General features: G+C 37.3%; 2 protein-coding genes across 7 annotated transcripts in view; both read right to left on the bottom strand.

The window, feature by feature from the left end:
- LOC115214979 overlaps positions 1 to 25,506 on the bottom strand; it is a 272,042-nt gene extending 246,536 nt beyond the window's left edge. For 3 of the 6 annotated variants that reach the window (XM_036503488.1, XM_036503483.1, XM_036503481.1), the window contains exon 1: positions 24,864 to 25,506. The gene's annotated coding sequence lies outside the window, so the exon portion shown is untranslated. The remainder of the gene's footprint in view (positions 1 to 24,863) is intronic. The other 3 variants (XM_036503479.1, XM_029784082.2, XM_036503497.1) reach the window with 2 other exon arrangements.
- A 1,407-nt stretch (positions 25,507 to 26,913) lies between these two features.
- On the bottom strand, positions 26,914 to 27,396 carry LOC118763396 (secreted RxLR effector protein 78-like). Its single transcript, XM_036502993.1, has one exon. It carries the CDS (start codon positions 27,394 to 27,396, stop codon positions 26,914 to 26,916), a length of 483 nt encoding a protein of 160 aa, XP_036358886.1.
- Between the last annotated feature and the right edge of the window lie 219 nt (positions 27,397 to 27,615).

The raw sequence follows: 27,615 nt of genomic DNA, 5'->3' as shown, positions 1-27,615 counted from the left end.
ACATACATACATACATACATACATACATACATACATACATACATACATACATACATACATACATACATATTTGCATGTGTATGAGTGAGCAAGGTGATTCACACACACAAACATTAAACTGTGTGATACAGTGTTATATATATAGAACAATGTTACTAAATTCATAGATTTAATTATATATTAAACCTATGCACATGCATACACACAAACAAAATGCTATTTGCATTATAATTAGAGGGGATGACAGGGGACCAACACTCCTGGCAGTTTGATGTGCTTGCAAAGTCATATCAAGCAAAGTAAAAGCGTGGTTGCCCTTGCATACAGGCCCATCCCTTGCAGCCCTCTCCAGTTGAGCATCCCTAATCTTGCGGGCTTGTAAGTGCTAGTGCCACGTAAAAAGCACCCATGCTGGTGCCGTGTAAAAGCACCCCGTACACTCTGTAAAGTGGTTGGCATTAGGAAGGGTATCCAGCCATAGAAACCATGCCAGAACAGACAGGGAGCCTGAACAGCCCTTCAGCTGATCAGCTCTTGTCGAACAGTCCAACCCGTGCCCACATGGAAAACGGATATTAAATGATGATGATGATGATGATGATGTCACATGGAAGGAGGTGTGTGGTTAAGAGGGTTGCTTCCCAACCACATGGTTTTGCCTTCAGTCCCCCATTGTAAGTATCTTCTGCTGTAGTCCTGAGATTTGGAAGATGGATACTGAAAGAAACCTGTTGTATATGTGTATACATATGTGTGCATGTGTCTGTATGTGAGTATGTGTGTGAGGTTTGTGTCTCTATGTCTTGGCATTGCATTGATAGTTGTAAATGAGTGTCACTGTCATACAAGTGGTGTCATTCATCTCGAATCTCTCAACAAAACATGTCTGGCTATTGGGGAATACTAACCTGCATGGAAACAGATGGGAGTTGGTAACAGGAAAAGACATCTAGCCATAGAAAATCTGCCTCAATAAACTCCATCCGACCCATGCAAGCATGGAAAAGTGGACATTAACACTATGATAGTAGTCGTGGTGGTGGTTATGCTGATGTTGCTGCTGATGATGATGAATACACACTCATACATATATGCAGTATAATCTAGAAGAATAGCATGTATGGGTTAACATCTGAAAATGAAATCATTTTAACATGTGGCATTAGCATGTGGAAACCCACATGGACACACAATTACGTTTTAGATAATGTTGAATGCAAGTAGTAGCAGACAAACAGCAACAGATTAGAAATACCAAAGATAGCTTGAGACATATAGTGAAAGGTTAACACATATATCATCAGCCTACGATATCCTATCCTCATTATCAACTGGCTAACCAACTAACAAGCTATATTAAGATAACCAAATACTACATACTAGAATCATGTATAACAAATATGAGCGAATGTGAAACCATAGGTGCAGGCATGGCTGTATGGTAAGAAGCTTGCTTTCCAACCACATGGTTCTGGGTTCAGTCCCACTGCATAGCACCTTGGGCAAGTATCTTCTACTATAGCCTTGGGCTGACCAAAGCCATGTGAATAGATTTGGTAGATGGAACTGAAAGAAGCTTGTGTGTGTGTGTGTGTGTGTGTGTCTTTGTGTCTGTGATTGTCTCCACTTCCCACTGCTTGACAACCTGTGACTTAGCAGTTTGGCAAAAAGAGACCGACAGAACAAGTACCAGAAGTACTGGGATCCATTCATCAAACTGAAGGTTCTTCAAAGCGGAGCCCCAGCATGGCTGCTGTCTAATGACAGGAACCTGTAAAAGATAAAGATAAATGCTAGCACCCTGAATTTACAAGTCACAGGCATAATTGTATGGTTAAAAAGTTTGTTTTGGAATCATTTGGTCTTGAGTTCCACCACACTGTGAAGCACTTTGAACAAGTGTCTCCTGCTATAGCCCTGGGTCAGTCAATACTTTGTAAGTAAATTTGGGAGATGGAAATCATCGTGTGTGTGTGTGTTTATCTCTCACAGTTTGACAATAAGTGTTCATTTGTTTAAATTCCTGTAACTTAGTAATTCAATAAAAAGAGACTATTAGAATAAGTACCATATCTAAAATAAACACTGGGCATAGTTTGGTTGACTAAAAACTTCAAGGTAGTACCAAATTCAGTCACAAGGCATTGATTAGCCCAGGGTTATAGGAGTCACACAGTGGGATTGAACCTTAAACAATGTGGTTGCAAAGCAAGCGTTTTAACTACACAGCCATGCCTGTGCCTCAAAAGCTATACTTGTGCCTAAGCATTGTACTTAGGTATTTCTTTTCTTATAACCATGTTTCACATCTGGAGGCTAATGCAAGGATCAAATTGAAACATTATAAACAATCAGACAGATACATTAAACATCTACTCTGTTTATCACATCAACCCAACTTGTTCTCCTTATGCTGAGCAGATTGTGAGGCTAAATACTGTACAAACCACATGGGAAAGCAATGTAATATACTCTTTTAAAAGAGGCCCCACATCTTTAAAATGTCCAAGACAGATATGAAATACATGGTAAAATTATTTTAATAGTTTCTGGTTTTCATGCATTAAAAATTTCAGCGTACTTATAGTTTTGTACCAGGAAAACAATTGTAAATTATACAGCGGCATATAGCAGACATTCAAATTTTAAACTGATTGTTACAGCCTCATTTCGATTGCCACTTTTTCTAGTACATTTTCACATTTCATTTTGGAACTCAAGATAAAAATAGAGGCCTAACCAAACCTGTAGTATTTAACCCTTTAGAAATTCAGATAAGTCTGTTAAATGTAATGCTTATTTATTCAAATTGTTTTGAATGAATCATCTATTATCTTGTACCTTCAAGATTTTGATGATGTGATTATTTTTAGAACGACATAGTAGGCTAGGTATGAAAGGCTGGATATGGTCAGTTTGAACATAAAACAGGTAGAATATTTTGGGCTGGTATGGCCAGTTTAAATGCTAAAAGGTTAAAAGTTGTTGGCAAAAATAAATTTAAGGACTTCATAACAAAACAAAGAATGATGTATATACTATGCGTCTTTTTCCTCCTAATTCCTTAATTTCAAATTCAAATTTCACATCTCAAATATAATAAAAATGATCATCTCCCCACTAGGGAATGACACAAGTAATAATGTAACTGAGTTTCCTCTTACTTCATTGTAATTCCATCATTTTCGTTTTTCTTTGAAAATGACAGTTTAACCGAGTCAGGATGGTTAAATGAAGTAACAGACCAGGGCAGTGGATTGAGAGAATTGTTAAAACTTTAAATGAGATGCTTTACAGAATTTGTTCTGGGTCTTTGTTTTTTGAATCCTTTGATAATCAACTAAATTTGTTATCCAGTGTAACACAACCGCTTGGCGTTTGAGTATCTTTAGCAAAGCCCATTATGTTGCATGCATCTGTGTAAGGTCTCTGGTTTAAGGATAAGTGTTATTCTTTGTTCCTCCAGTCTCAGAAGTTCTTAAAAGAGTCATGAGCACTGCCCTTCTTTCCAATATTAGACTGCCACCACCCCACCAAAAAAAGAAGAAAAAAAGAAAGAAAAAATGATTACATGTGTGGTTTATTCGTTAAGATGGATGCCAAAGGTCTCCTTGGTGATTTCTTGTTTTTGACATTTTAATATTTTAAGTGAAACCAGGGTGTTTTTGTTTAATCCACGTTAGTCTTAGCTGAACATAATTATGACTAAAGTCATTCAGCTGGGACTGTCACATCCAATTCTTCACTCAGGTATTGTAAAAGAAGGATTAAGTTTTTAAAAAGGCAGGTTGTAACTTGAGGGGAAACTTAGCCGTTATTTCTAGCAGAGAAACTGATCTCGTATAGGCTTCCTTAGACTGAAGCCAGATAATAACTGAATCAGTTGTAGAATTCTGGCTGGAATTACTAAGAGATGCATACCACACACTTTAACTTTTCTTTTAGCATTTTCATTCTTTTATATTATTTGTTCATAACTGTTTTGTTGTTTTGTTAATCAGTTCCAGTTTCAAAGAGCAGATTGATAAAGTTCCTCCTGGCTCATGCCAGCAGCATACAAGATGAAAGACCTTTACAGATGCTCATATTTCAAAACTGTTTTCAGACCATAAGTGTCTAAATTCTTGTCAGAAATGCAAGTCAGTTAACAAAACCAGAAAACCAATATCAAGATGTATCTGATAAAAGCTTAGCCAAAGGCTATCGCATAACAATGGTTATATTTATTTTTGTATTTTTTAGAACAGATTCAGTATTTTGCACATGAATAAAACATGATTTGTACTCATAGATTTATTAAATAAAAATAAGTTAGTGTGTGTGCCATTAATTAAAGAATAAAAAGAATTAATATTAATCAAAACCATAATTATTCACATAATGAAAGGATGACGTTTGTGTCAGATTCGGCTGCTGCTGTTATATAGCCATAAAACAAGATTTAAAATGAATGGAATAGAGGGTGAAGGAAGATGATGTTTGTTATGATTTGTCAACAGAAACAGTCTGAAATCAGTCGTGTGTGTGAGAGAAAGAGAATAAAAAAGAGATGGAAGAGAAATCATGCCAGAGTTTGTTTATGTTGCAGCAGTAGCAGTAAGCACAAGTCGAAGGAATGAAATTAGAAGGCCATACATCTTATAGAAGAAAATGAAGAATCCTCACGCACAATCTTATTTAATAAATACGAGAAATAGGAAGCCGCAGGGGTAGGTAGAGTCCTAGAATGGACCACACATGTATTCACTTTTCTTCTTTCTTTTGTTTTTGCAATTTAGTCACGAAAAGAAAGACAGTGTTCCTAACTATTAAGTTTTCAAGACTGGAAGGAAGAAACGTATCCTCAAATCGGAGACCTCAAATATAGGTGCTTGCAACAGAGTGGATAACGATTTAGCATTATTTAGTTTGCACGCCTTTAATTTTCTCTGTTCAAATTTCGTCGGAGTCAATTTTGATTTTCATAAGTATTGATAACATTTTGAAAATCGATTCCGTTGAATATATATATATTCTTCCCTATTTTGTGATCTCGAACTAAATAAATCAATAATTATTTTTCAATCAAATCAGAAGCTCAACAACATTAACATCAATATCAAAAAGTGATACAAAGTCAAATTCGTTAAGACAAACTGCCTGAAGAAATTCACCTGAAATATGAAAATCGATATTTCACATTCCAATTCTTTAAATTGGCACACATTTCTCCTCGATTAATAGATCGAGGAGAAAAAGGTTTAAGTTAACATTCATGCTTTTTTTTTCTACAATAATGTTCAGTGACACATTTAAAGTGTCCACCGGGAAATGGAAACATTTTATTATATAACACCTGTCACGATATATGTTTTTGAGAAATTAGAGCAAAGACACTGGGGAGTAATTTATACAAATCTGATGGAGAAAAGGCTATCACTTATAGTTGGTAACCTTTAGGGAAATAGATATTTTCACTTTTACTCCTAAAAAAAAAATTATTTTTGATGCCTTACAAAACAAAAATCGATATAAAATGTTTTTCTTTGAAAACGATTTAATTTGAAGAACATTACAATACGCTGTTGAAAGCTACATTTTAGAAATCATAACAGACATTTTTCTCCGAAAAAATTTATATCTTCTCGTGTTTTTTGTTTTTTTTCCCTTTATATTTTCATTTCGTTTTGTAAGTAGAACGTAAGAAATAGTTATTTTTTTTGTTTTGTTTTTATGTTTGAGAGTTCATCTCATTTCATCCATATGATCCTGGTAGAAAGCATTACTGCCTTCCTTGTTAACGACTGCCAATCATAAGCACCGTTTCAGTTAGCATCACCTACTGACCTAATTTTTTTTGTAAACAGTACACTGACTCCCGTCACACAAGCAAAAGACGCGCCAAGCGTGCTTGCGCATGCCTTGGAAGCGATAGTAAGGAATGACTCCTGCTTTAGAGTATAACAAATTTTAATCTTAAAAATTAATTAGTTTTCAACATGTTTGATTGATTAGAAACTTCCCTTTTTTTTTAAGTAAATCATGTAGCAGAAATATATCTTCAAGAACTATAAAGAAAATCGTCTTAAGGACCTCCGAGACGGGTAGAAGGATGTCAGTTCGGAGGCCTGGCCTGTAATGCTTACAATAGAGATACATACATAACGTAAAAGGGATACTCGATGTATCTCTTTTAACAAGATACACCATGTTAAAAACTATCGATTTTTAACGAGATACATCACGTTAAAAACCATCCGTTTTTTACGTGATGGTGTTAAACTAGCTGACGGATTAATCCACTACTCAAAAGCAGCCGACTTGATGCTCCGGTGGAAGACAAGGCTACTTATGCATGGTATCGCGCAGTGGAATCGAACCAGAAACTCAGCAGTTACAAAGTAAACTTCTTAACCACCACAGCCATGTCTGAGAACACAAATATGTTCGGTGATTGCAAGCTGCGCAGTGTTTATGAACATTTAAGCTCTTCCAAATGCGCGTCTTTGGCTGGTATTCGGTTTATCACGGATTATTTAAAGAGCAGCCTCTAACCTTTATGGGAGAGAACTATGAGACTGAGTGGTGGTGGTAAGGAGGGGGAAGAAACCACAACAAATAGTGTGAAGTTAATTCAATTAGATATAGAGATCTAACTTAATGCTTGCATCAGTGGACTCCATAAATGGCAACCCAAGGACAATGCAGTGATGACGTTAAACCGAGCGATGGGTTTCTACCAGGCTCCCGTTAAGTCAGTCTTACACAATTTCGCTCACATGGTAAGAGTCAACCGGAGGTTATAATCGAAGACATTTTCCCAAGGTACCATACAAGTCTGAGGTTTAAAATACATCCAAGATAACGAAATATCGCCCCTCCGTCGTGGTGGTGATCATTAATATTACACCCATAAACTCTAGACCAGAATAACTCGATGCAAACACAAATGTCATTAAACTTTCTCAAGAATCAAGTAATTTCAAATATGTATATTTAATCAAGCTTTTTGTAATATGTAATTATGTAAAAAATAAAATATGTAACTGTATACAATGTATATTTCATAATGATAGTATTGTTTGATCCAATATTGTAGTTATTCTACCAGATTATTGTATAGGCAACAAAACAAGAATTCCTGCATTTAAAATCTGTAAAAGAATCTGGTAATGCCAAATTCTATATTATCTCAAACATTTTTTTAAGAGGAGGAGGGGAACAACAGTGTCCCGTGATGCTACATATGTTATTTAGGGAGTTTCTTTGTATTTTATTTATTTATTTTAAACTTTTTATTGTTTACTTTTGTATACTGATGTTCTAATAAATCTATTGTAACAGGGTTCCTCCGAAGGATCTCTGGAGTAACATTACTCGACAAGGTGCGGTAGCTCGGAAATCAGGGAGTCTCTCGAAGTCGAGCCGTTACTTCTCCGCATTGAGAGACCACAGCATCGATACTACGGCGAGCTGGCAGAAACGTTAGCACACCGGGCGAAATGCTTAGCGGTATTGCGTCTGTCGTTGCGTTCTGAGTTCAAATTCCGCCGAGGTCGACTTTGCCTTTCATCCTTTCGGGGTCGATAAATTAAGTACCAGTTACGCACTGGGGTCGATGTAATCGACTTAATCCCTTTGTCTGTCCTTGTTTGTCCCCTCTATGTTTAGCCCCTTGTGGGCAATAAAGAAACAGATACTACGGACATGTGATTCTTCAAGCCAAGCCAACCAGCAGGAGATCTGGGGTAGACCAAGAATGAGATGGTCTGATAATATCCATAGTCACAGATGGTCACGCTTCCGAATCAAGCCAGAAAATCAAACGACGGTGCTTCTGATAGGACCCTATGGAGAAGGTGCCTGAGGATTCTTCTATTCCTAAGAATAGTGGCCAGAGAAGATGGATAGATAAATCTGTTATAATATATAAAAGTAGTCTTTCTTATAAAAGATATTGGATCAGACAATACTAACCTTCCTTAAATTCATATTTTCTACAATTACTTACTTTATACTTAAAGAAAACCATGATTATTTGAAGCATTATTATTAGTTTGGTGTATATCGGGAGGGTCATTATGTCGATAACGAATGCACGCACTGGTTCTATTTCATTATTTATTTTTATTCGTCGATTATTTAACCATTTAACTAATTAAATACTCGACTGATTGATTAATCATTCGGTGAATTAATCAATTAGCGACGTTTGTGAAAGTCCTTTCGTTGCCATTCGCAAGCCTCATCAAAAACATACCCTCTCTACTTCATGTTGTTTGAATCGTTAGGCTGTCGGTGACAAGAATACCTTGCAGTAGTTCTTTAGAGTCTTTATGTTCTGAGTTCAAATTCTGCTGGTGTCGGCTTTGCTTTAATATTTCCGAGGGTTGATAAAATAAAGTACCAGTTAAGTACTGGCGTCAATTTAATCGACTATCTCCGCTGCCCGACCTGGACTTAAATAGACTACACAATAACAACACTCCTAATGCAACAGAAATTGTTTATTTGTTTTGTATAATTAGCAACAATTTTGCTTTTAAAGAAAGGAAAACAATTATTCAGAAGCTAACTGAACGGCACACCAAAATGTGTCTGGAAAAATTACAGGAAAAAGTTGCAATTTTAGCTAGGAAAAAAGTCACTTGGAAAAAATTACATTTTATTTAGATACCATAAACAATTAAAGTAATGAAACAAAAAAATATTTTAAATCAGTTATTAACTGACAGCATATGACTTGTGCACAATTTATATATGATGGCATTACATAGGCACAGGCATGGCTGTGTGGCAAGAAGTTTGCTTCACAATCACATGGTTCCCGGTTCAGTCCCACTGTGTGGCACCTTCGGCAAGTGTCTTCTGCTATAGCCTCGGGCCAACCAAAACTTTGTGAGTGTATTTGGTAGACGGGAACTGACAGGAGCTATGTGGTATATGCATATATAATAAAATAAATAAATGCGCCCTTTTAAAGCCTAACCAGGCTCATGGGCCCGGTTTCTATGGCGTATGTGTTCCCCAGCTGGACGGGACGCCAGTCCATCGCAGCGTTACTCATTTTTGCCAGCTGAGTGGACTGGAGCAACCTGAAATGAAGTGTTTTGTTCAAGAACACAACGTGTCAGCCAGTCCAGGAATCGAAACCACAATCTTATGATCATGATGCTGACACCCTAACCACTAAGCCACGCGCCTCCACATATGCATATATATATTATTCAAATTTACAGAAAACAAAAAACGAAGATATGTGTAGGAATAAGAAGCAGAGGTATTAGTTTAACGCTTGGGAAGAACGGAAAAGTCTTTTACGTTTCGAGCCTACGCTCTTTGACAGAAAGGATTAAGAGGGAAAACAAGGGAGAGAGAAAGAAAAAAAAATTGTAGGAAATAGCTAGAAGCTGAATGAAAGGGGGATAATTGCAGTGACCCGGCCATACGTGTGTATGTTTGTCCCCCCCACCTTCACCGCTTGACAACCGGCGCTGGTGAGTTTACGCCCCCGTAACTTAGCGGTTCGGAAAGAGACAGAATAAGTACCGGGCTTTTAAAAAATAAGTATTGGGGTCGATATAAGGAAGCGGCATAATGGATGACATGCCGAACCTCTACAGCTCACTACAGGTCTTAATGGAGTACCATCCTTATGAATCTTCGGGAGACCGTACATGTGGGGTGAAGTTAAAAAATCGGCAGAGAATACCGGTGGAAAATACGAAAATTAAAAGAGGTTGCACATATGCTAGGACAGAATAACCTCCTAAGCATACTTAGTGCAAATATGAATGTAATATGGGAACTAGTATTAAGAAAAGATAAAATACTAGGTTTATAAGCCCAAAAATTTCACTCTATAATTGCCCACGGGCATATAGCGCATTGGATAAGAGCGCGGGCCACTAACCTTCAAATTCTAAGTTCAATCCTAGGGACTTCAAAAATAATATCAACAGAAAAATAGCATCTTAGGAATGAAAGCAGTGTGTCCCATTAGTCAAGTAAAGGGCTGGGTTCGAAATTCCACCAGAACACCTGATGAAGGCTGGAGAGTGCAGCAGCCAAAACGTTGTGATAACAACAGACAAGATGAGGACACTATCCGTTCATTGTAAATAATATAGTATTATGGTCTCTATCCTTTTTGCAAGGAGGCTGTCGAAATCATCAGCAACAGTCCTATTAGGCACCATTATAACTTCAAAAGATCAATATCTTGGTTTGGCATACTTTCGTTTTAAGTATGGCAGTTGTCAAATTTGTACCAGCTGATATCTCGACACAACATAATTCTCTGTAATTTCGTAATTTACAGAAAAAATACATTCACATAAGCGAATCGTAAAATCGATATGTTTGCGCACGGGTGTGTGTTTGGTAATCTCTAACTCAGGAAAGACATTGCCGAATTCAAAAATATATATAAAGTTTTCTGTAAACTCTCGAGAATGGTGTCATGGGTAGGGAAATCAGCTGGCACAAGTTTGGCACTTGCAAATCTTAAAACGGAAGAATGCCGCTTAGTTTTATTATATAAAATCTGAAACAGATCGGAAAAGGAAAATCAAAAGAATCCTTTCATATGTATTTATAGAATGCCATACTAGACTTTGAGTCCCATAACCTCAGCCTTTGGTTCCTATACGCTCACTTGATAAGAATAAGAACTTCTACTCTAGATAGCTTACTAAGTATTTTCTCTTAGCATAGATATTTGTGAACTCGGGACATAGCTATATACAGAGAAAGTCTCTATATCAGAAATGGGCAACCCTTTTCGAGAAACGGGATGCAAGAAACATGGCTCATTATCAGGCGAGCCGCTCTACTAATAAAATGCAAGGTAATCTTTCGTTTGGTATGCCATTCAGACAGCTCCATGGGCCACAGATTGCCTATGACTGCTCTATATAGTTGCGCAACTAGCCAGGAAAAGCAGACAAATATTTATCACAAATCACACCTACACCGACTTAGAAAAGGAGAGGTACATTACATAACATTGTATTAGATACATTATATCTAACACACGCACGCACAGAGAGAGAGAGAGAGAGAGAGAGAGAGAAAGGGAGAGAGAGAGAGAGAGAGAGAGAAAAGAAAGAGAAAATAGATGAAAAGTCTTATATATCTTAGAAAATAGATGGAAAGTCATATATCTTATTGATTAGATCTGATATGAGAGTAAACAACAGCAATAACACCTTTTCAATCATTTATTATGTTTTTGACACAGTTACGTCAAAATACTATAACTGACACCAACATTGAAAACAGAACACAATTGGAAAAGAATTTACTAAATATATAAATAATTCAAATAAATTACTATAGGACAATACCTTCAACTCAGCACAAGTATACCCGCGTTACGGCGACCTCGAGTTGCGGGACTTCGTGCTTACGGAAATTGTAAAAAAAATTCGGGATATGGTCTGAAATTTCGTTCTTATGGAAACTTGGATAAATTTTAAGACTTTATAAAACTGTACACTTTCTTCTTAGCCAAAAGGGCATTTCTCGGTAATTTAGATGGCCAAAGTATTTAACAATTTGAAAAAATTAAAGCGATACATAAATTGTCCACACACACACACACACACACATATTGCGTGGGTGCAGGTGTTCATAATGCGTCACGAGAAACACTTATGGAATGTGAGGTGAAATTTTTCACAGTGAACATTTTATGTTTGAACATTATTTTGGGTTACGATCAGTATCTCCCCCTCTGTTTCTTTGTTCTCTCTCTCGACACACACAAATATATATCAGATGAGTTAGATAAAACTATATATATATAAATAATTTAAAGTACACTGTATTACAGTAACACCTGCTAATAGTTTCTTGCCATTAAGGCGTAGTTAGGCACTTTATAAAAAAAAACTCACTTAACCACATGTCTTAATGGCAAGGAACTATTAGTGGCTTTTATTTTGATACAGTGTACATTAAATGATATTTATTTCTCATTGGATGGGGGACTATTTTTGTTGATTTTACCTTAACGGAACACTAAACTACATACATCAACTTCTACCACCACTATCAATCCTCAACACCAGTAGAACCAGCATCAACACCGCAACCATTATCAACAGCAAATCTATGCTAAATAAAAAATAAATCATATAAAATAAGAAGGTATCCTAGTGTAGCTTAAATGCCGATTGAAATAATTTTGATTTTAGGATAGTGAAGATTGATTTCAGACTAAATAGCAACAACACTGATCCAGTATTAAGTGCTGCAACATGCATTTGCTGATCTTGAGAAAATCTCATCTCGCTTCTCTCTTCAGACTCTCGCCTTCGGTTTTCTACAATCCCCCTTGCTTTATACTTGTTTCTGGAGAGATTGCATCTTTTCTTTGGTGGCATATTTTTTTCAATGTTGTAAACAAAAAATTATGAACATAGAAAGAAATTATACATTAATCCCTATTTTTGTAAGCAGTTGTATCCGCAAAGATTTATTTGAAGAGAGCAGAAATTGAAAGAAGAGAAAGCGAAAAGAACAGAGAAAGACAGTGAAAAATGTACGTATATCTATATGAAATGGACGTGTGTGTATGCATGTGTGTGCGTGCGTGTATGTGAGAGAGAAAGAGGGTGAGAAAGAGAGATAGAAGTAGTGAGTGAAGATGTGTGTCGTGATGATTGATGTCTTTTAAGGTACACACGCATATAGAAAATGTGATGTCATCATATAAAATGTTTACGATAGTTGATTTATAGAAAAGACAATGTTAAATCTTTGAAATGCAAACATGTAAATGGAAATTAAGTTTAATTTGTAGCCGAAATAGTACTGAATCTTTTGATACCCCATACATCAAAATCTGTAACTCGGTTTTGGAATGCGTAAGGAATATACATATATGGGACAGTATCTCACATTACAATAGAAAGGTAATACTGAAATACTGTAAGAGATTGTGCTCTGGGCTCGCATTAGGCAAGACGTTGGAAATTTTTTTGGCCCATGACACTGCATGGACCTTGGCTTTTATATTTGACGCTTGTTGCTTTAAGTATTTTATTTCAATTTTATGTATATATGTATAAGCCAATGAAGGAGACCTCTATATTGTAGTAGACCTGGTTGAAATAGCAGCCAAATCTCCCTGAAAACACCCTACTGTCTTAATCCGACAATTCTGCCTGTTATGTAGTTTGAATGAGAAACCGTAACTAAAGATTAAGATTATTAACCCCAAAATTTTACGCGTTTTAATAGCAATCAATTTTTTTCTCTTATTTGCTTTCCTCGTAGTTTTTCATGTCAGATGTAAAGGTGAAGAGGGTTAACTTGGATACTGTTAAGTAGTGGCGATGTTTGGAGAGTCTATGTGGTGGTAAGTTTTGACTGTTTTTTTTTTCAATAAGGATAATTGATTGATAACTCGAATATTGTTCATCCGATCGCGCTGAAATTTTAAACATGGATACATGAGAGCGCGGGGCGTTCCGTAATATAAAAAGATTTGCAAAATTCTTAGTTTCAAAGTGAGAATAGCTATTTTTGTAATCTTTTTGTCCTGTTTGTTCCGCCATTAAAAGCAACCAGTTGCTCAGACAGCCGGCACATACCATTTCGCTAGCAACAAGGGGAGTACAGGATGACAGTCAGACAAAACCTTTGCTACGCTGTCTCTCTTCTTTCCTCTCTCTGTTTCTCTTATGGCGTCCAATTCCACTTCAAGTTGTCTATATATTGTGTTAAGATTCGTTATCAATCAATTATCCCTATTAAAAAAAAAACAAAACAGTCAAAACTTATCACCACATACAAACACTAAACATCGCCATTACTTAACAGCGTCCAAGTTAACCCTCTTCACCTTTACATCTGACATGAAAAACTACGAGGAAAGCAAATAAGAGAAAAAAAAATTGATTGTTATTAAAATGTGTAAAATTTTGGAAAACGCGTAAAATAATGAAAAACAAAAATAAAAAAGAACATTAATCACGGCAGGAATGCTTCAAATGTAGATCAGGGATGACCCGGGGTTTAAACAACAGCAATAACAATATTTGTTCGACTAAAAGGCAGTGCTCTAGCATGGCCGCAGTGAAATGACTGAAACAAGTAAAAGAATAAAAGAATATATTTAAGTTAGCATGTCTTTCAGGGAGAAGGTTTGGAATTTATGGGAAAACGCCCTAATTCAGAGAACAGGTAGACTTACAGTTGTAGAAAATTAAATTACTGTTAATAAATCGTTATCTGTTCGGTGAATAGCGAGAATCGAAACGACGACTAGCACATTTATTCTTAATACAAACAAAAAAAGTTGCTAATCGCGATTAGCTTATTTGCGTTCCAACGTATTAAGGAATAAATATGCAAGTCATCGAAATTATTGCTATTTTAACCTCTCAAGTCAACATTGATCAAGAAACGACTGACCTTGGGCTAAACAACACCGACAACGACGACGACAACAACAACAACAAATATTGTATTTGCTGATAAATTGAAATTATTATTTAATTATATGGGCTAAACAAAACAACGTCATTGAAAAAATACGAGTTTATTCAGCAATCATTGATTTCACTAAATCGGCCTTAAGTCTAACCTTGAGCTTAATCCCGTAAGCAGTTACGTACTGAATGTTATACGCAACAAAACTCGGATCTATTCTATCTCAATCACAGATTTTTTCATGATTTTTTTTTTTAGATAAAGAGTTTAAAACTTCGTATACTGGTAGAATTTCTCGCGTAGAACACGGTTTACTCTGAACGTTATTGGCAAAATTTGGTATTTTAGAAGTTATTTCGTGTTAAAGTTGTTGTATTTGGGTAATTTCAGCCAATCAACGATGTGGATTCGGTTGAAGAAAGCTATTGCTGTTTGCGATAGAAATCGAAGAGGAACAACTTCCGGGCCATCTCTACTAAATGTCACCACTCTGTTGTATTCGTATGGCGAGCGAACCACCTGTATCCTTTCTTCCTTTCTAGTCAGCCGGTGTAATAAGCCGCTATTTGTTTTGTTTTACCTTCATATTTTGATAATGCTATTATTTTTATCTAATAAAGACTTTTATATTGACGAAATGTTTGTTGTTGATTATAGTAAGATAAAATCATGACAATAACAATACATCTGTAGCGAGGCACAAGAAACCAGAGCCATTTTGTACGAGATCTCGCCGTTAGCCATTACCATGTCCGAGACAGGAGCGAGATCTCGCCTGCAACCACTTGCCATGCGCGAGACGACAGCGAGACTCTCGCCGGCAATGACAATTTAAGCAGGAGAATTAAGACATTCTCGCTCTTTCTTCTTTCTCACTCATAAAGTTCGTATCGTGCTGATGTGTTTACTGATTGTGTGAGGAGTAGTCGACTGTCTTGTGCTGCTCTGCAGCGGTTTTCTGGTTGTGCTTTCTCTCCGCCTTGAGGAGGGTCAGCAATGTCAACAGTAAGGAACATGTTCTATTCGGACCTTAGTGGGTACAAATTGTTCTCTTCGGAGGAGGAGCTCGTACGAGCAGTTGATAGAATAGACAAGTGCTTAAGGAAGAAAATTTTTTGCGGAAGTAACAGAAGTCACAAAAAAGGAGGTGGACCTGACATGGAGAAATACGAGAAAATGGCATGTAGGGGTGGTAACGTGAAGTTGTCACCACCACACAAAGTATTGGAAGAAATGGGTAAGAAAACAGTAATATATAAGGTGTATTCAGTGGAAGAAAGGAAAATTGAAAATGTTGAGGCAGAAATAATAGAAAAGACGTTGTGCTCTGTCTGCCAGAGGAAACAGATACGAAACAATTGTGGTTCATTTCAAGTCAGAAGGGAAAGCAGAAGAACTCGCAGTAACCATAGTAAAGACAGATAAAGTGGTCCTTCTACCCACTTATCTTGGAAGACTGACTTCCAGAATTAGAGTGGAGGGAATCCCACCGGAAATAGATGTGGTTTGGGTTGCGGCAGCTTTTCTTCTAGGAAGTAAAGAAAAAATAGCTGTCCTCCAAGCCACGAAAACAGAAGATTCAGTATGGAAAGGCCAAATATTGGACCTGATCATACAGGCCACTGCAGAAACACTGGAAAATGTGGTTGAAACGGTGGCCATTGGAGATGTAGTGTTGAGAGTGTGGGTGGAGAGTAGAACCCCTCGTTGCTTTAAATGTGGCCACAAAGGTCACATTAGAGCACACTGCCCTCTACAGAAGCAAAGAAGTCAGGAGGAAGTTGCAAAGGAGCCGGAGAAGGTGCAACAGGAAGAAAAGAGAAACGAAGAACAGTGGATGGTAGCTAAAGGAACAAAAAGGATGAGGAAGAAAGGGCAGAGTGAAGTAGAACCCCAAACCATACCCACCCACCCATACCTCTCTGACCCACCCTCCCCCATAGACACCAAACCCACCCATTCCCCTCATACACAAAGCAAGAGAAAAAGAAATACAAAATCAAAAGGATCAACAAACTCACTCTTCCACTGAAAATTGTTTCGCGTGCATGATGGTTGAAGCTGTGGACAAGGAATTGCTCAATAAGATAACAAAATGGAAGACTGCAAGATTTGTCCATATCAAAGGATGGACAAACATTGATGGATAGCACTCATGTGTCCTGGTGTCCGAAAGCCAAAATGACGAAATATTGAAATTCAAGAGGGGTTATGAGTGTTGGAAGGTGAATTGTGATTTAAAGTACGAGGAACTGACCGAGAAACATGGTATAGACATTTTAAAGGACTCGGAATTTAAAAGATAAAAGGAAGCAAGTGAGGCTGCTTGAGGTGGAGTAAGTAGCTCATTTTCATTTTCATTGTATCATTCGTGTATATCATACATTTTAATTTTAATTTTTTTTTCATTTTTATTTATTTTTTCGTTTTTATATGTCCCCACGTGTTTGTATTGTCCCCTCTTTGTTGGCCCCTTGTGGGTAATAAAAAAAATCATCTCTTTCTTTTTTTCTCGCTTACGTTGAGAAACACTGCGAAGCTGCCAACTCACAGCAGACTCTTATCCCGCTCTAACTTCCTTATGACTACAGAGAGAAGGAGATACTCCACAGGTATCACAAGCCTTCAATTTCATTATACATCTCATAGTTGTAAAATAAGGCATTTTCAAACTACATTATACGTCAACAACAAAAGAGCTAGCTGTAATTCTTCGAACAGAGTCGTGACATTTAGTAGAAATGACCTGGAAGTTGTTCCTCTTCGATTACTATCGCAAACGGCAGTAGCTTTCTTCATCCAAATACATGTCGTTGATTGGTTGAAATTACCCAAATACAACAACTTCAACACGAAATAACTTCTAAAATACCAAATTTTGCCAATAACGTTCAGAGTAAACCGTGTTCTACGCGAGAAATTCTACCAAAATTCGAAGTTTCAAACTGCTTAGTTTTAAAAAAATGAATAAAAAAACTGTGATTGAGATGGGATAAAACTCTCAATGAACTGAATTGAAATCTGCCTCTTAGCTGAAGGAAGAAAACAAAGCATCAACAGGTAATTGTTAGTTACATTCAAGGAGTAGGAGATATATTTCAAAAACTGAAGAATTAATTTCAGTAAAAGAATCGAATTTGTGTGTGTGTGTGTGTGTGTGTGTGTGAATTTGATCTTTATAAGCCGTTAAAGTGACAGCAGGACACATCTCGGTCTTCTTAAACTTCATCAGTGAAGCATAGTCATCCCACACTTGCTTTGATAAATGGACAGAGATTTATACAGACAGAAGAAAAAAACAACACAATGTATTTTGTTAAAGATAATTTGCATAGCTATATATAAAAAAATTAGCTAAGGAAATAATTTAAGAATGATAGCGACACCCTTATCAGAAGAGTACGATGAAATATAGCAAAAGGCGGCGAGCTAATAGAATCGTTACCACGCCGGGAAAAATGCTTAGCAGCATTTCTTTTGGCCCTTTACGTTCTGAGATTAAATGCTGCCGAGGTCGACTTTGTTATCCTTTCGTAGTCGATAAAATAAGAACCAGTAATCGACTTCTCCTTCTCCTGAAAATTGCTGGCCTTGTGCCAAAATTATAAAAACCATTAAATATAGCAAGATCGTAATATTCAAGACAAAAAAAAAAATACTGCATTTTTAAGCAAGAAACAAAAAAACAAACTGAACTCTTGCTTGAAGAAGTCCAAAAACTGTTCTAGGAAGAATGATTTGGAAGTGGGACATATTAAGAATGATGATAAAAATGAGTAGGTCTTGCTGCAGCACAAGTAAAACGCATGTCAGTTAAGAGAAAGTTATAATTAGTGGTAGAGACGATGAACAGTGGGGACAGCATCTCTTCGAGCTACTCGTATAGTTGTTTTCCTTTGCCTCGGGTCAGATCACATTGAGCAAGCCAATAAAAGGGATAAAAGCCTGCATTTATAATTCTACACACGAGGAAATGATATTAGTTTGTCAAGTTGAGTCTCTCTTGTATATATATATATATATATATATTATATATATATATATATATAATATATATATATATATATATATATATAATATATATATATATATGTACACGTTAAAGACTTTTTCACTTCCCGAGCATTATACTAATAACGCTCGGGAAGAGTTTGTTGTCTACACCACCCACCTGTCTTCGTCTTTTTTTTTTTGGTGAATTCTCCTATATATATATATATGTACACATATATACACACATTACAACTTTGAGAAAACTTCCAAGTTCGCTGGTACAAAAAAACTCGAAATTCCTTACTGGTAAAAACAGCGTGTATGTATTTAGATTTCGAAGAGTAACATATAAGTAAGAAAGACGAAGAATAAATGACACGACTTTTATTATTCGTTACAATTGTTTCCGCACCACACTGTTTCTAACCATATTGCACCTAAATTAGTTCTCAGTTTATTTCGCGTTTCTTCTATTAATCAATTTCTTTAGTTCGTTATACGTGGTTTACGCCTGAAGAATATGTTTGAGTTCTCTCGACATATGAAACTATTAGTAGTGCTTCAGTACATGTAGTTTGACCACGCTATGTATGTGTGTATGTGTGTATGTGTGTGTGTGTGTGTGTGTGTGTGCAATTGTGTCAGTCTAGATTCCAGCCATGCTAGAACACCACCTGAGAGTGTTTAGTCGGATAAATCGACCCTAGTAGCATTTTCTTTTTGTTTTTTTAAGCCTGGTACCATGCTCTATACCAGGGATCCCCATCTTCAGGGTCACATCGAAAGAATAAAGTTTTATAATTTATTTCTATTTCATTTGCTATCGCAACGAGCAGAGTGTTTTTTTTACATAATACATGTATTATATGTGTTATATGCGGGTATTTTGAGGATACCTTACGCAGTGACGACCGTACCCTGCATAGTTATGGGCTGCCCTTTCGCAAGGTATAGCACCCTGCCAGAAATAAGGCTGAGTCATGGAACTGCAGCATGGCGGATTGTGAAGAGATAGCGGAAGAGGAATTCCAGAAGAGCAATGGTCAAAATCACCAAGCTCCATCAAGAGAGTAACTACAACGCATCCATAGGGGAGGTGCCCATGGTTGTATAATCAGCTAATGGAAAATTCCCTATGACTCGAGCTCCCAGTTCAAATTCATAATGGAATTGGATGGCGACCGAGAGTCATAGGAATCTGCGAAAGCAGCGCGACCGAAAGAAGAAAAAGAAGTATATATGTACCATATGAGATAATACAATTATAGTTAGTTAGTTAGTTAGTTAATTTGGCTCAAAAGCAAATAGCAAGGCCATGTAGGGGGACATGGAGTTAAGTACAGGGTGGTGTTCATGTAAAGAGTTCAGGCCACTTGAGGTCCAGGGAGGCTTTGAACAAAGCGGTCGTCGGCATCTTCACCATCTCGTCTGGCAGCTTGTTCCACGGATCCGCAACCCGGACGGAGAAAGCTCCTCTCCTTCGATTGAGATGAAATCGTCGCAGGTAGAGCTTTTCGGAATGACCCCGCAGCCGACGCTCTGGAGCAGGAGTGAAGAACAGCTCTTTCGAGAGGTTACACTTTCCGGTTATGATGTTGTAGGCGAGAATGAGATCACCATGGCGGCGGCGTTTTTCAAGAGAATAAAGGTCGAGCGTCCTCAGCCTTTCTTCGTAGGACAAATTTTTGAGGACAATATATGATACAATATATGTATCAAAGACTTTCTATTTCTAATTCTACTCAGTGTGTGTGTGTGTGTGTGTGTGTGTGTGTGTGGTGTATGTGTGTGCGTGGTATAGAATTAGAAATATATATATATATATATATTTCATATATATATATATGCGCGCTTACGCGAATACTATGAACATTTTTACCCCCTTACTTTTACTCCCTCCCCTCACTTAGCAGTCATTCAAATAGATCTTTTGTCTTAATAACGGTCAATCACACATTTATTTCCCTTTATATAACGGTCATTTTCATAGCATTTTTTCCGATGGCCGGATAACTGAAAAGATGGCGGCGTGGTTTTCCATCTCGGCATTCGAAACTCGGAGTTTTATCATGGTTACCGAATAATTGTCACATATTACATTTACAGATAAATTTCTCTATTCACATAATATCGAGGTCTCTTTCATTCTTTTGTTGTATAGATAGATAGATAGATAGATAGATAGATAGATAGATAGATAGATAGATAGATAGATAGATAGATAGATAGATAGATAGATAGATAGATAGACAGACAGACAGCTGGCTAGATAGATAGATAGATAGATAGATATAGATATATTCATATATACATACAAATGTATATATCTGCATATACGTATAAATCTATATATAGGTATATATATTTATATATATATACATCACTCTTTCACTTTTTCTCTCTATTTGTGTGTGTGTGCGTGTGTGCTCATCAACACACAGAAGCTCATTCAAACATACATGCCTATCCTATGATTTTACCTATACTTTTCTATTTTTTGAAATTCTTGTCATAGGAAAACTACAGGTTATTGCGAAATCGTCTGAGGATCTGTCCAATATTCCAATTCACAAAAAAATAGTTTTATTGTGGGATGCTGGATATCAAGGCGGAAAATCAGAATGTATTTAGTGTTACATATACACATGCATGGCTCTACATATATATTTACGCTTGAATTCAACAGATGCACAGATTCACGTGTATGGTATGGTGGTTGTTGTATTGGGTCGTCCTGCCACTCCGCAATGCTACCAAATTGCAAGCAGGTGCATAACAAAAATTTTCCATTAAGATGCGATTAGATTAATGAGTAAGGTTTATAATGAATTTGCCATTTTCGATGGGTGTGCAGCGCACACCTCGCAAACCCGGTATGAATGTGTGTATGTGTGTATGTATGTATGTATGTATGTATGTATGTGTATATGTGCGCGTACGTGTGTGTGCGTGCATGTATATGTGTGTGTGCATGCGTGTGTGTGTGTGTGTATCAAGATTAATCAGCCGAAATTACTACGATGATCCGGTTCTTGACTGAAGACTGAGGGCTTCGAATGTCCTGTCTGTGTTTGTTGTATCGTCTTCTAAGTTTTTATGCGTTCTTGTCTCAGTTTGTATTTTTCTACATATCATAATATATATATATATATATATCTCCTTCTTTCTGTGTTTTTCTCTCTCTGTGTATCTTTCTGTTGAAGAGCGTAGGCTCGAAACGTTAAAGACTTGTTTTATTTATATTCCTGAGCGCCATACTAATACAATTGTTTGTTTGTATTCCACCTGCCTTCGTCTTTTGTTTATTTTCATAAAGCTTCCCGTTATATATATATATATATATATATATATATATATATATATATAACGGGAAGCTTTATGAAAATAAACAAAAGACGAAGGCAGGTGGAATACAAACAAACAATTGTATTAGTATGGCGCTCAGGAATATAAATAAAACAAGTCTTTTACGTTTCGAGCCTACGCTCCTGAACAGAAAGATACACAGAAAAGAAATAGGGAAAGAAACAAGGAGGGGAAAAAATGCGTGCAGAAGCTAGCGAATCAACATGGCGATATATATATATATATATATACATATCCGCTTAGGTAAGTATATACTGTGAGTAAGGTCGGCTGGCTGCTGTCTCTAGCCAGGCGGTTGTCCAGTACCGAAGAAGGGAAATTATCCAGAAACGTTTACTCTGTGTGTGTGTGTGTGTGTATAGTACCGTCGTAAGGCGTTTATACATTGGGCAGTTGCCCTGGGGCTTCAACTGGTTGAGGGTCGAAATTCTGATCTATGTATGCTTTGCTTGCTGTTAATAAACAAATACGGTAAAAAAATGTACCATAAATACTATATGACCAAGTACTTTGATTTACCCGTGGTGCTACAATGCTAGGACGGCCTTGTGTGTTTGTGTGTATGTCTGTGTTCATGTGTATGAATGTGTGTATATGTGTGTGGGGGTGTATGCATGTGCGTGCGCGTGTGTATGTGTGTATTTGTGTTTGCCCCACCACTACCGCTTGACAACCCGTGTTAGTTGCTTTACGTCCCCATAAACAGCGGAGGTAAAGAATACGCACACCACCCGTTCTCGGCGTAACCCTAACCCTAACCCTGAACGCCGAAAACGGATGGTGTGCGTATTCTTTACCTTCGCCTTATAGTTATATTTAAGATGTTTGTGTGTATATAAACACATATATATGCATGCGCTTGAGTATATCAGTTAGACATCTAGATCGTAAAAATTCATCTTTCATAACGAATTCAAACGAACCAATGAGGGAGCTTCTGTGTTTTGTTCGGAAATGCTAGAAATAGCAGCAAAATTTCTCTCAAACTGTACTTGACTGTCTTCGAGAAAGACATATGGAACAATGTAATCGTACGTTTCATGTGTATACCAAAAATACGGCAGAATCACGGCTGGAGTACCTTTGACGATAGGTCTGCTCAGAGCGAATCTGGAGCCAAACAAAAATGAATTCAAGCAGAACGTAAATGATGAATTTGGTATCATTCCAAGTAAATAGACATATGTTTGAGATGATTCTGTCATGACAAACAAATAAAAGTGCTGTTCTTCTTAACATACCAGCATCTTTTGGCACTCCGTCGGTAACTACGATGAGTGTTCCAGCAGATAGGATCAGTGGAACAGCCTGTTCGAATGATTAACGAGCAAGTGGCTGAGCACCCAGACATGCGTGCCCTTCACGTGGTTCTTAGGGAGCTTCTGCGAGACACAGAATATGGCAAGGCTGACCCTTTGAATTACTGGTAGAACTCATTTTTGCCGGTTGAGTGGACTGCAGTAAACTTAGAGTGCCTTGCACAAGGACACAGCGCGTTACCAGGCATCGAACTCATAACCTTAAAATTGTGAGAGTACTTATTTATAAACAGATACATCCTCATAACACACGCACACACACACACACACATACACGCATGCTCACACTTTGGAAGAAAGAGTACATATCAAAATAAACAAACGTTCTATTCTTGAAATATTAGGGAAAAAAAATAACACACACAAAACCTTAACATTTATACATAAAGCTGTGTGTGTGTGTGTGTGTGTGTGTGTGTGTACGGTTCGTGTGTGTGTATGTGTGTTCGCATTTTACAAACATACATAGACCTGTGAAAAATCTAATCGGCAAACCCACAAACCCAAAAATATATCAATTTTTTTTTTTTTGATCAGCGATATCTCCCAACAAATAATTAGATTGTCTATTTCGTAAGAGGAATGAAAATTATAGGGTCCGTGCTTTTTCCCATAGTTGAGTAGCTAAGTGAAATCAAAGAACTGGGCATCGAAAATTCGGTTCACCAGGTATTTACTTTCAATTCGAAAGGTATTCCCCCACGTATTGACGAATGTTGGAATACGTATTTACATGAACAAAACATACACATGTATATGTTATACCATATGTAATATTTTACACCGCCAACACAAAAACAGTATATCTATCTTAAGTAAACAGCCGCCTCAGTACATAAATAATAGACAGTTCATAATCATGTTTTATAGACCCATGTAAACAGAAATTTATAAGAGATTGACGATGTGCTGAGATTTCTTTCGATCTGCGCCGATATCTCTTCTCTCCTTTTTTAACGTTATTTATTTAAATAATTGGATTTCTACTGGGCCAATAAATAAGAAAGGTAAACAAACACTCGTTTTGACGTCAAAAGAAAGCAGACCCCGCACGCACTCGCACTTACTCACCAAGTAGATATTTCTAAGTAAACTTCAAGTAGCACCCACAAACAATCTTACACATTACATGTACTTATAAATCAAACATGCCCCTGTATTTTTTGTTATTCAAGGATTATAACAATATAATAAAATTGATAAATAGGATTTAGAATTTAGAAAAGACAGCGAACGCTTATGATTATGCACTTTTAGAACTACTCTAAGTGTTCTGATTACAGTTTAAATATATTGACTAATTAGAACTTCTACATTATTATTATTATTATTATTATTATTATTATCTTGTTAAACCAAAGAAAGCTTTCAACTTGATAACTTTCTCTTCGCCTTTACATCTCCTGTATCGTTTCCACTGACATATGTTTATACAGAAGATCAAATTGACAACAAACAGGCCTAGCAAAAGGTACACATTATTAGCATGTCTCCTAACAAAAGTCACTCATACAAACAAAACTGATTGCAGCTGTATGCTGTCAACATAACAGTACCCTCGCTGGTGTCGCCGGCTGGTACCGGTATACCCACTTGTATTGGCTGGCTTATTGTTTATACGAGAAAATGGGAAAGACCTTTAACGTGAATCGATGAAAACGTAAGAGTTACGATTTAAAAATCATTAAGTAAAAGAAATTAAATTATGACAGAGATGAAGATTAAAAAAAAAATTAAAAGATATATAGAAAAGATACCACGTACCTTATAAATAGTAAGAGTTACCAGTTTGTTCCCATCTCTTCAGGTAATTATCTCCGGAAAATCAACTCATCCTGAATTCCTTTGGGATTTGTTTTGGGAAATCAGAGAATGAGGTGGTTTATGTTATATTTAAATATTTATTAATTAATGTTAAATGGATACACATAAGTTTCTGTTTTTATATATATATATATACATTTGAGTTAATCGATAAATGCTTATAGACGACGACAGCTATTTAGTAATCTTATGTACGAAGCTTTTTTATATAGAGGTTTATATTTATACGCTTGGTTGAATCTGTGCGTGTGGTGTTAATCGAAAGAGAGAAAGTGAAAAGAGTTGAGAGAAAAGCGGGGGAAAGGAAGCGACCAGCAGACACAAGTAACGCCTGTTCAGCAGCTAGTTTACATCTGTTGTAATTAGTGAATTTTCTACGGACTCACGTACCCCCACCAGTGAAAGTTAGACTTCGTTACACGTACGGCTGTGAGTCAGTGGCGACGTGCAGTAGTGAGGACTACGTGCATATTTGCGCGCGTTTAAACGTGTACCTATTTGTGTATGTATGTTATGCATGATTTTGTCGAGGCACTTTCAAACATACATAAGATTAAAATAAAAGAAATAGACCTCTATACGATTGAGTATATTTGTGTATGTGTGTGTGTGTGTACCTGTCTTGTGTATGCGTGTGAGAGGAAGAGAAGAAAGAGACAGACAGATAGCGAGTGTGTGTGTGAAAGAGTAGTGTGTGTATGTGTGCGAAAGAGATGTGTATGTGAGAGAGAGAGTGAGAGAGAGGAAGGAAGAGAGAATCTCCTTGAGTGGGTGATAAACTGGGAAAGACGCCTAGTCACCTGGTAACTGATAACTGCTACTCTTATAAATTTGCTTATTTTAATGCAGTATTTTTATATGTATCTATAGCGATATACATATAGCCATACATTCGTACGTACATATGTATGCATGTAATATACGCACCCCCCACATATATATGTCCTTTGATTAATTATATATACATATGTGTGTGTGTATATATATATATATATATATCTTTACTACCCACAAGGGGCTAAACATAGAGGGGACAAATAAGGACAGACAAAGGGATTAAGTCGATTACATCGATCCAGTGCAAAACTGGTACGTTATTTATCGACCCCGAGAGGATGAAAGGCAAAGTCGACCTCAGCGGAATTTGAACTCAGAACGTAACGACAGACGAAATACCAGTAAGCATTTCGCCCGGCGCGCTAACGTTTCTGCCAGCTCACCGCCTTATGTGTGTATATATATAATAGCTATTAATGCTATCAATTGGTTATTGTTATTGAAAAGGCTTCGACACAGTTACATTAACAGCAGCGTCAATGTGTGAATTCTATGTGTGCATATAATCTTCTTAATCCTTTTTGTCCCCTGTCGAGCATAGGGCCTCAACAGTTGTTTTCCACTTTTTGCGGTCATTGGCGTGTTTCTTGGCTGCTTCCCATGTCGGGCCGGTGGTCCTGAGCTCGTCCAAAATGCTCCGCTTCCATGTCTGCTTCGAGCGTCCTCGCTTCCTTTTCCCCTGCGGGTTCCAGTCAAGTGCTTGTCGTGTCACATTTGAGGGTTCTTTCCGCAGTGTGTGTCCGATCCATCTCCATTTCCTTCATCTAATCTGAGCATGTATGGACTCCTGGTTAGCCCTTTCCCACAGGTCGATGTTTGGCACTCTGTCAAACCACTTCAGATGGAGGATCTGCCGGAGACATTTATTGATGAAGGTCTGGATTTTCTTGTAGTTGCTGCAGGTGGCTCTCCATATTTCAGAGCCATACAAAAGCACAGATTTTATGTTTGAACTAAATAAGCGGAGTTTAGTTCGAGTTGAGATGGCATTGGACTTCCATACCGGCTGAAGAATAGCGAAGGCTTGCCAAGCCTTCTTGCTTCTTGCCGTGATGTCCTCGTCTGATCCACCTGATTTGCTGATCTTGCTGCCAAGATAGACAGACTCACTAACGTCCTCTACAGGTGCCCCCTCGATTGTGATTGGCTCTTCCTACTTGTTGTTGATACGCAGCACTTTTGTCTTTTCCCGGCTGATCCTCAAGCCCACTCGCCGTGAAGTTTCTGTCAGGTGGTCTACCTTATCGTGTATGTCTTGCAGGCGATGTGACAGTAGCGCGAGATCATCTGCGTTGTCCAAGTCCTCCAGCTTGTTCATCAGTGTCCACTGAATACCTTTGCCGGAGGTAGCGTAGGCCGTCCTGGTGACCCAGTCCAGCACGACGAGGAACAGGAGCGGTGGCAATAAACAGCTCTGTCTGACTCCCGTGCTGACCCTGAATTCCTCCGACAATCTCCCAGCATGGATGACCTGGCAAGAAAACTCCTCGTAGAGTAATCGAATAATGCCCACGATCTTCTCTGACATACCATAGTGTCGTAAGATGTCCCAGATTGTCTGTCTGTCTACGCTGTCAAATGCTTTTTCAAAGTCGACGAAGCACACATAGAGTGACATTTGCCATTGCCATTCCATTGTCTGCTCCATATATATATATATATATAATATATATATATAATATATATATATATTATATATATATATATATATATGTATATGTATATGTATATATATATATATATATTAGCTGACGTACCTGGTAATTCCTGGAAAAGCGGGGCTTATCCCTTGGTTCTGTTCTCATAGCTGTTTCGCTAATCTAATAACAACAATATAAAGTATGTAGCCCTAAAA

Source organism: Octopus sinensis, linkage group LG1 (genome assembly GCF_006345805.1).
Source record: "Octopus sinensis linkage group LG1, ASM634580v1, whole genome shotgun sequence".
NCBI classification, from domain to species: Eukaryota; Metazoa; Mollusca; class Cephalopoda; order Octopoda; family Octopodidae; genus Octopus; species Octopus sinensis.
This window is presented reverse-complemented; position numbering and strand designations above follow the sequence as displayed.

Coding starts and splice junctions, on each gene's coding strand:
- LOC118763396 (XM_036502993.1), bottom strand. CDS start 27,396: ATGGAATGGCAATGGCAAATGTCACTCTATGTGTGCTTCGTCGACTTT.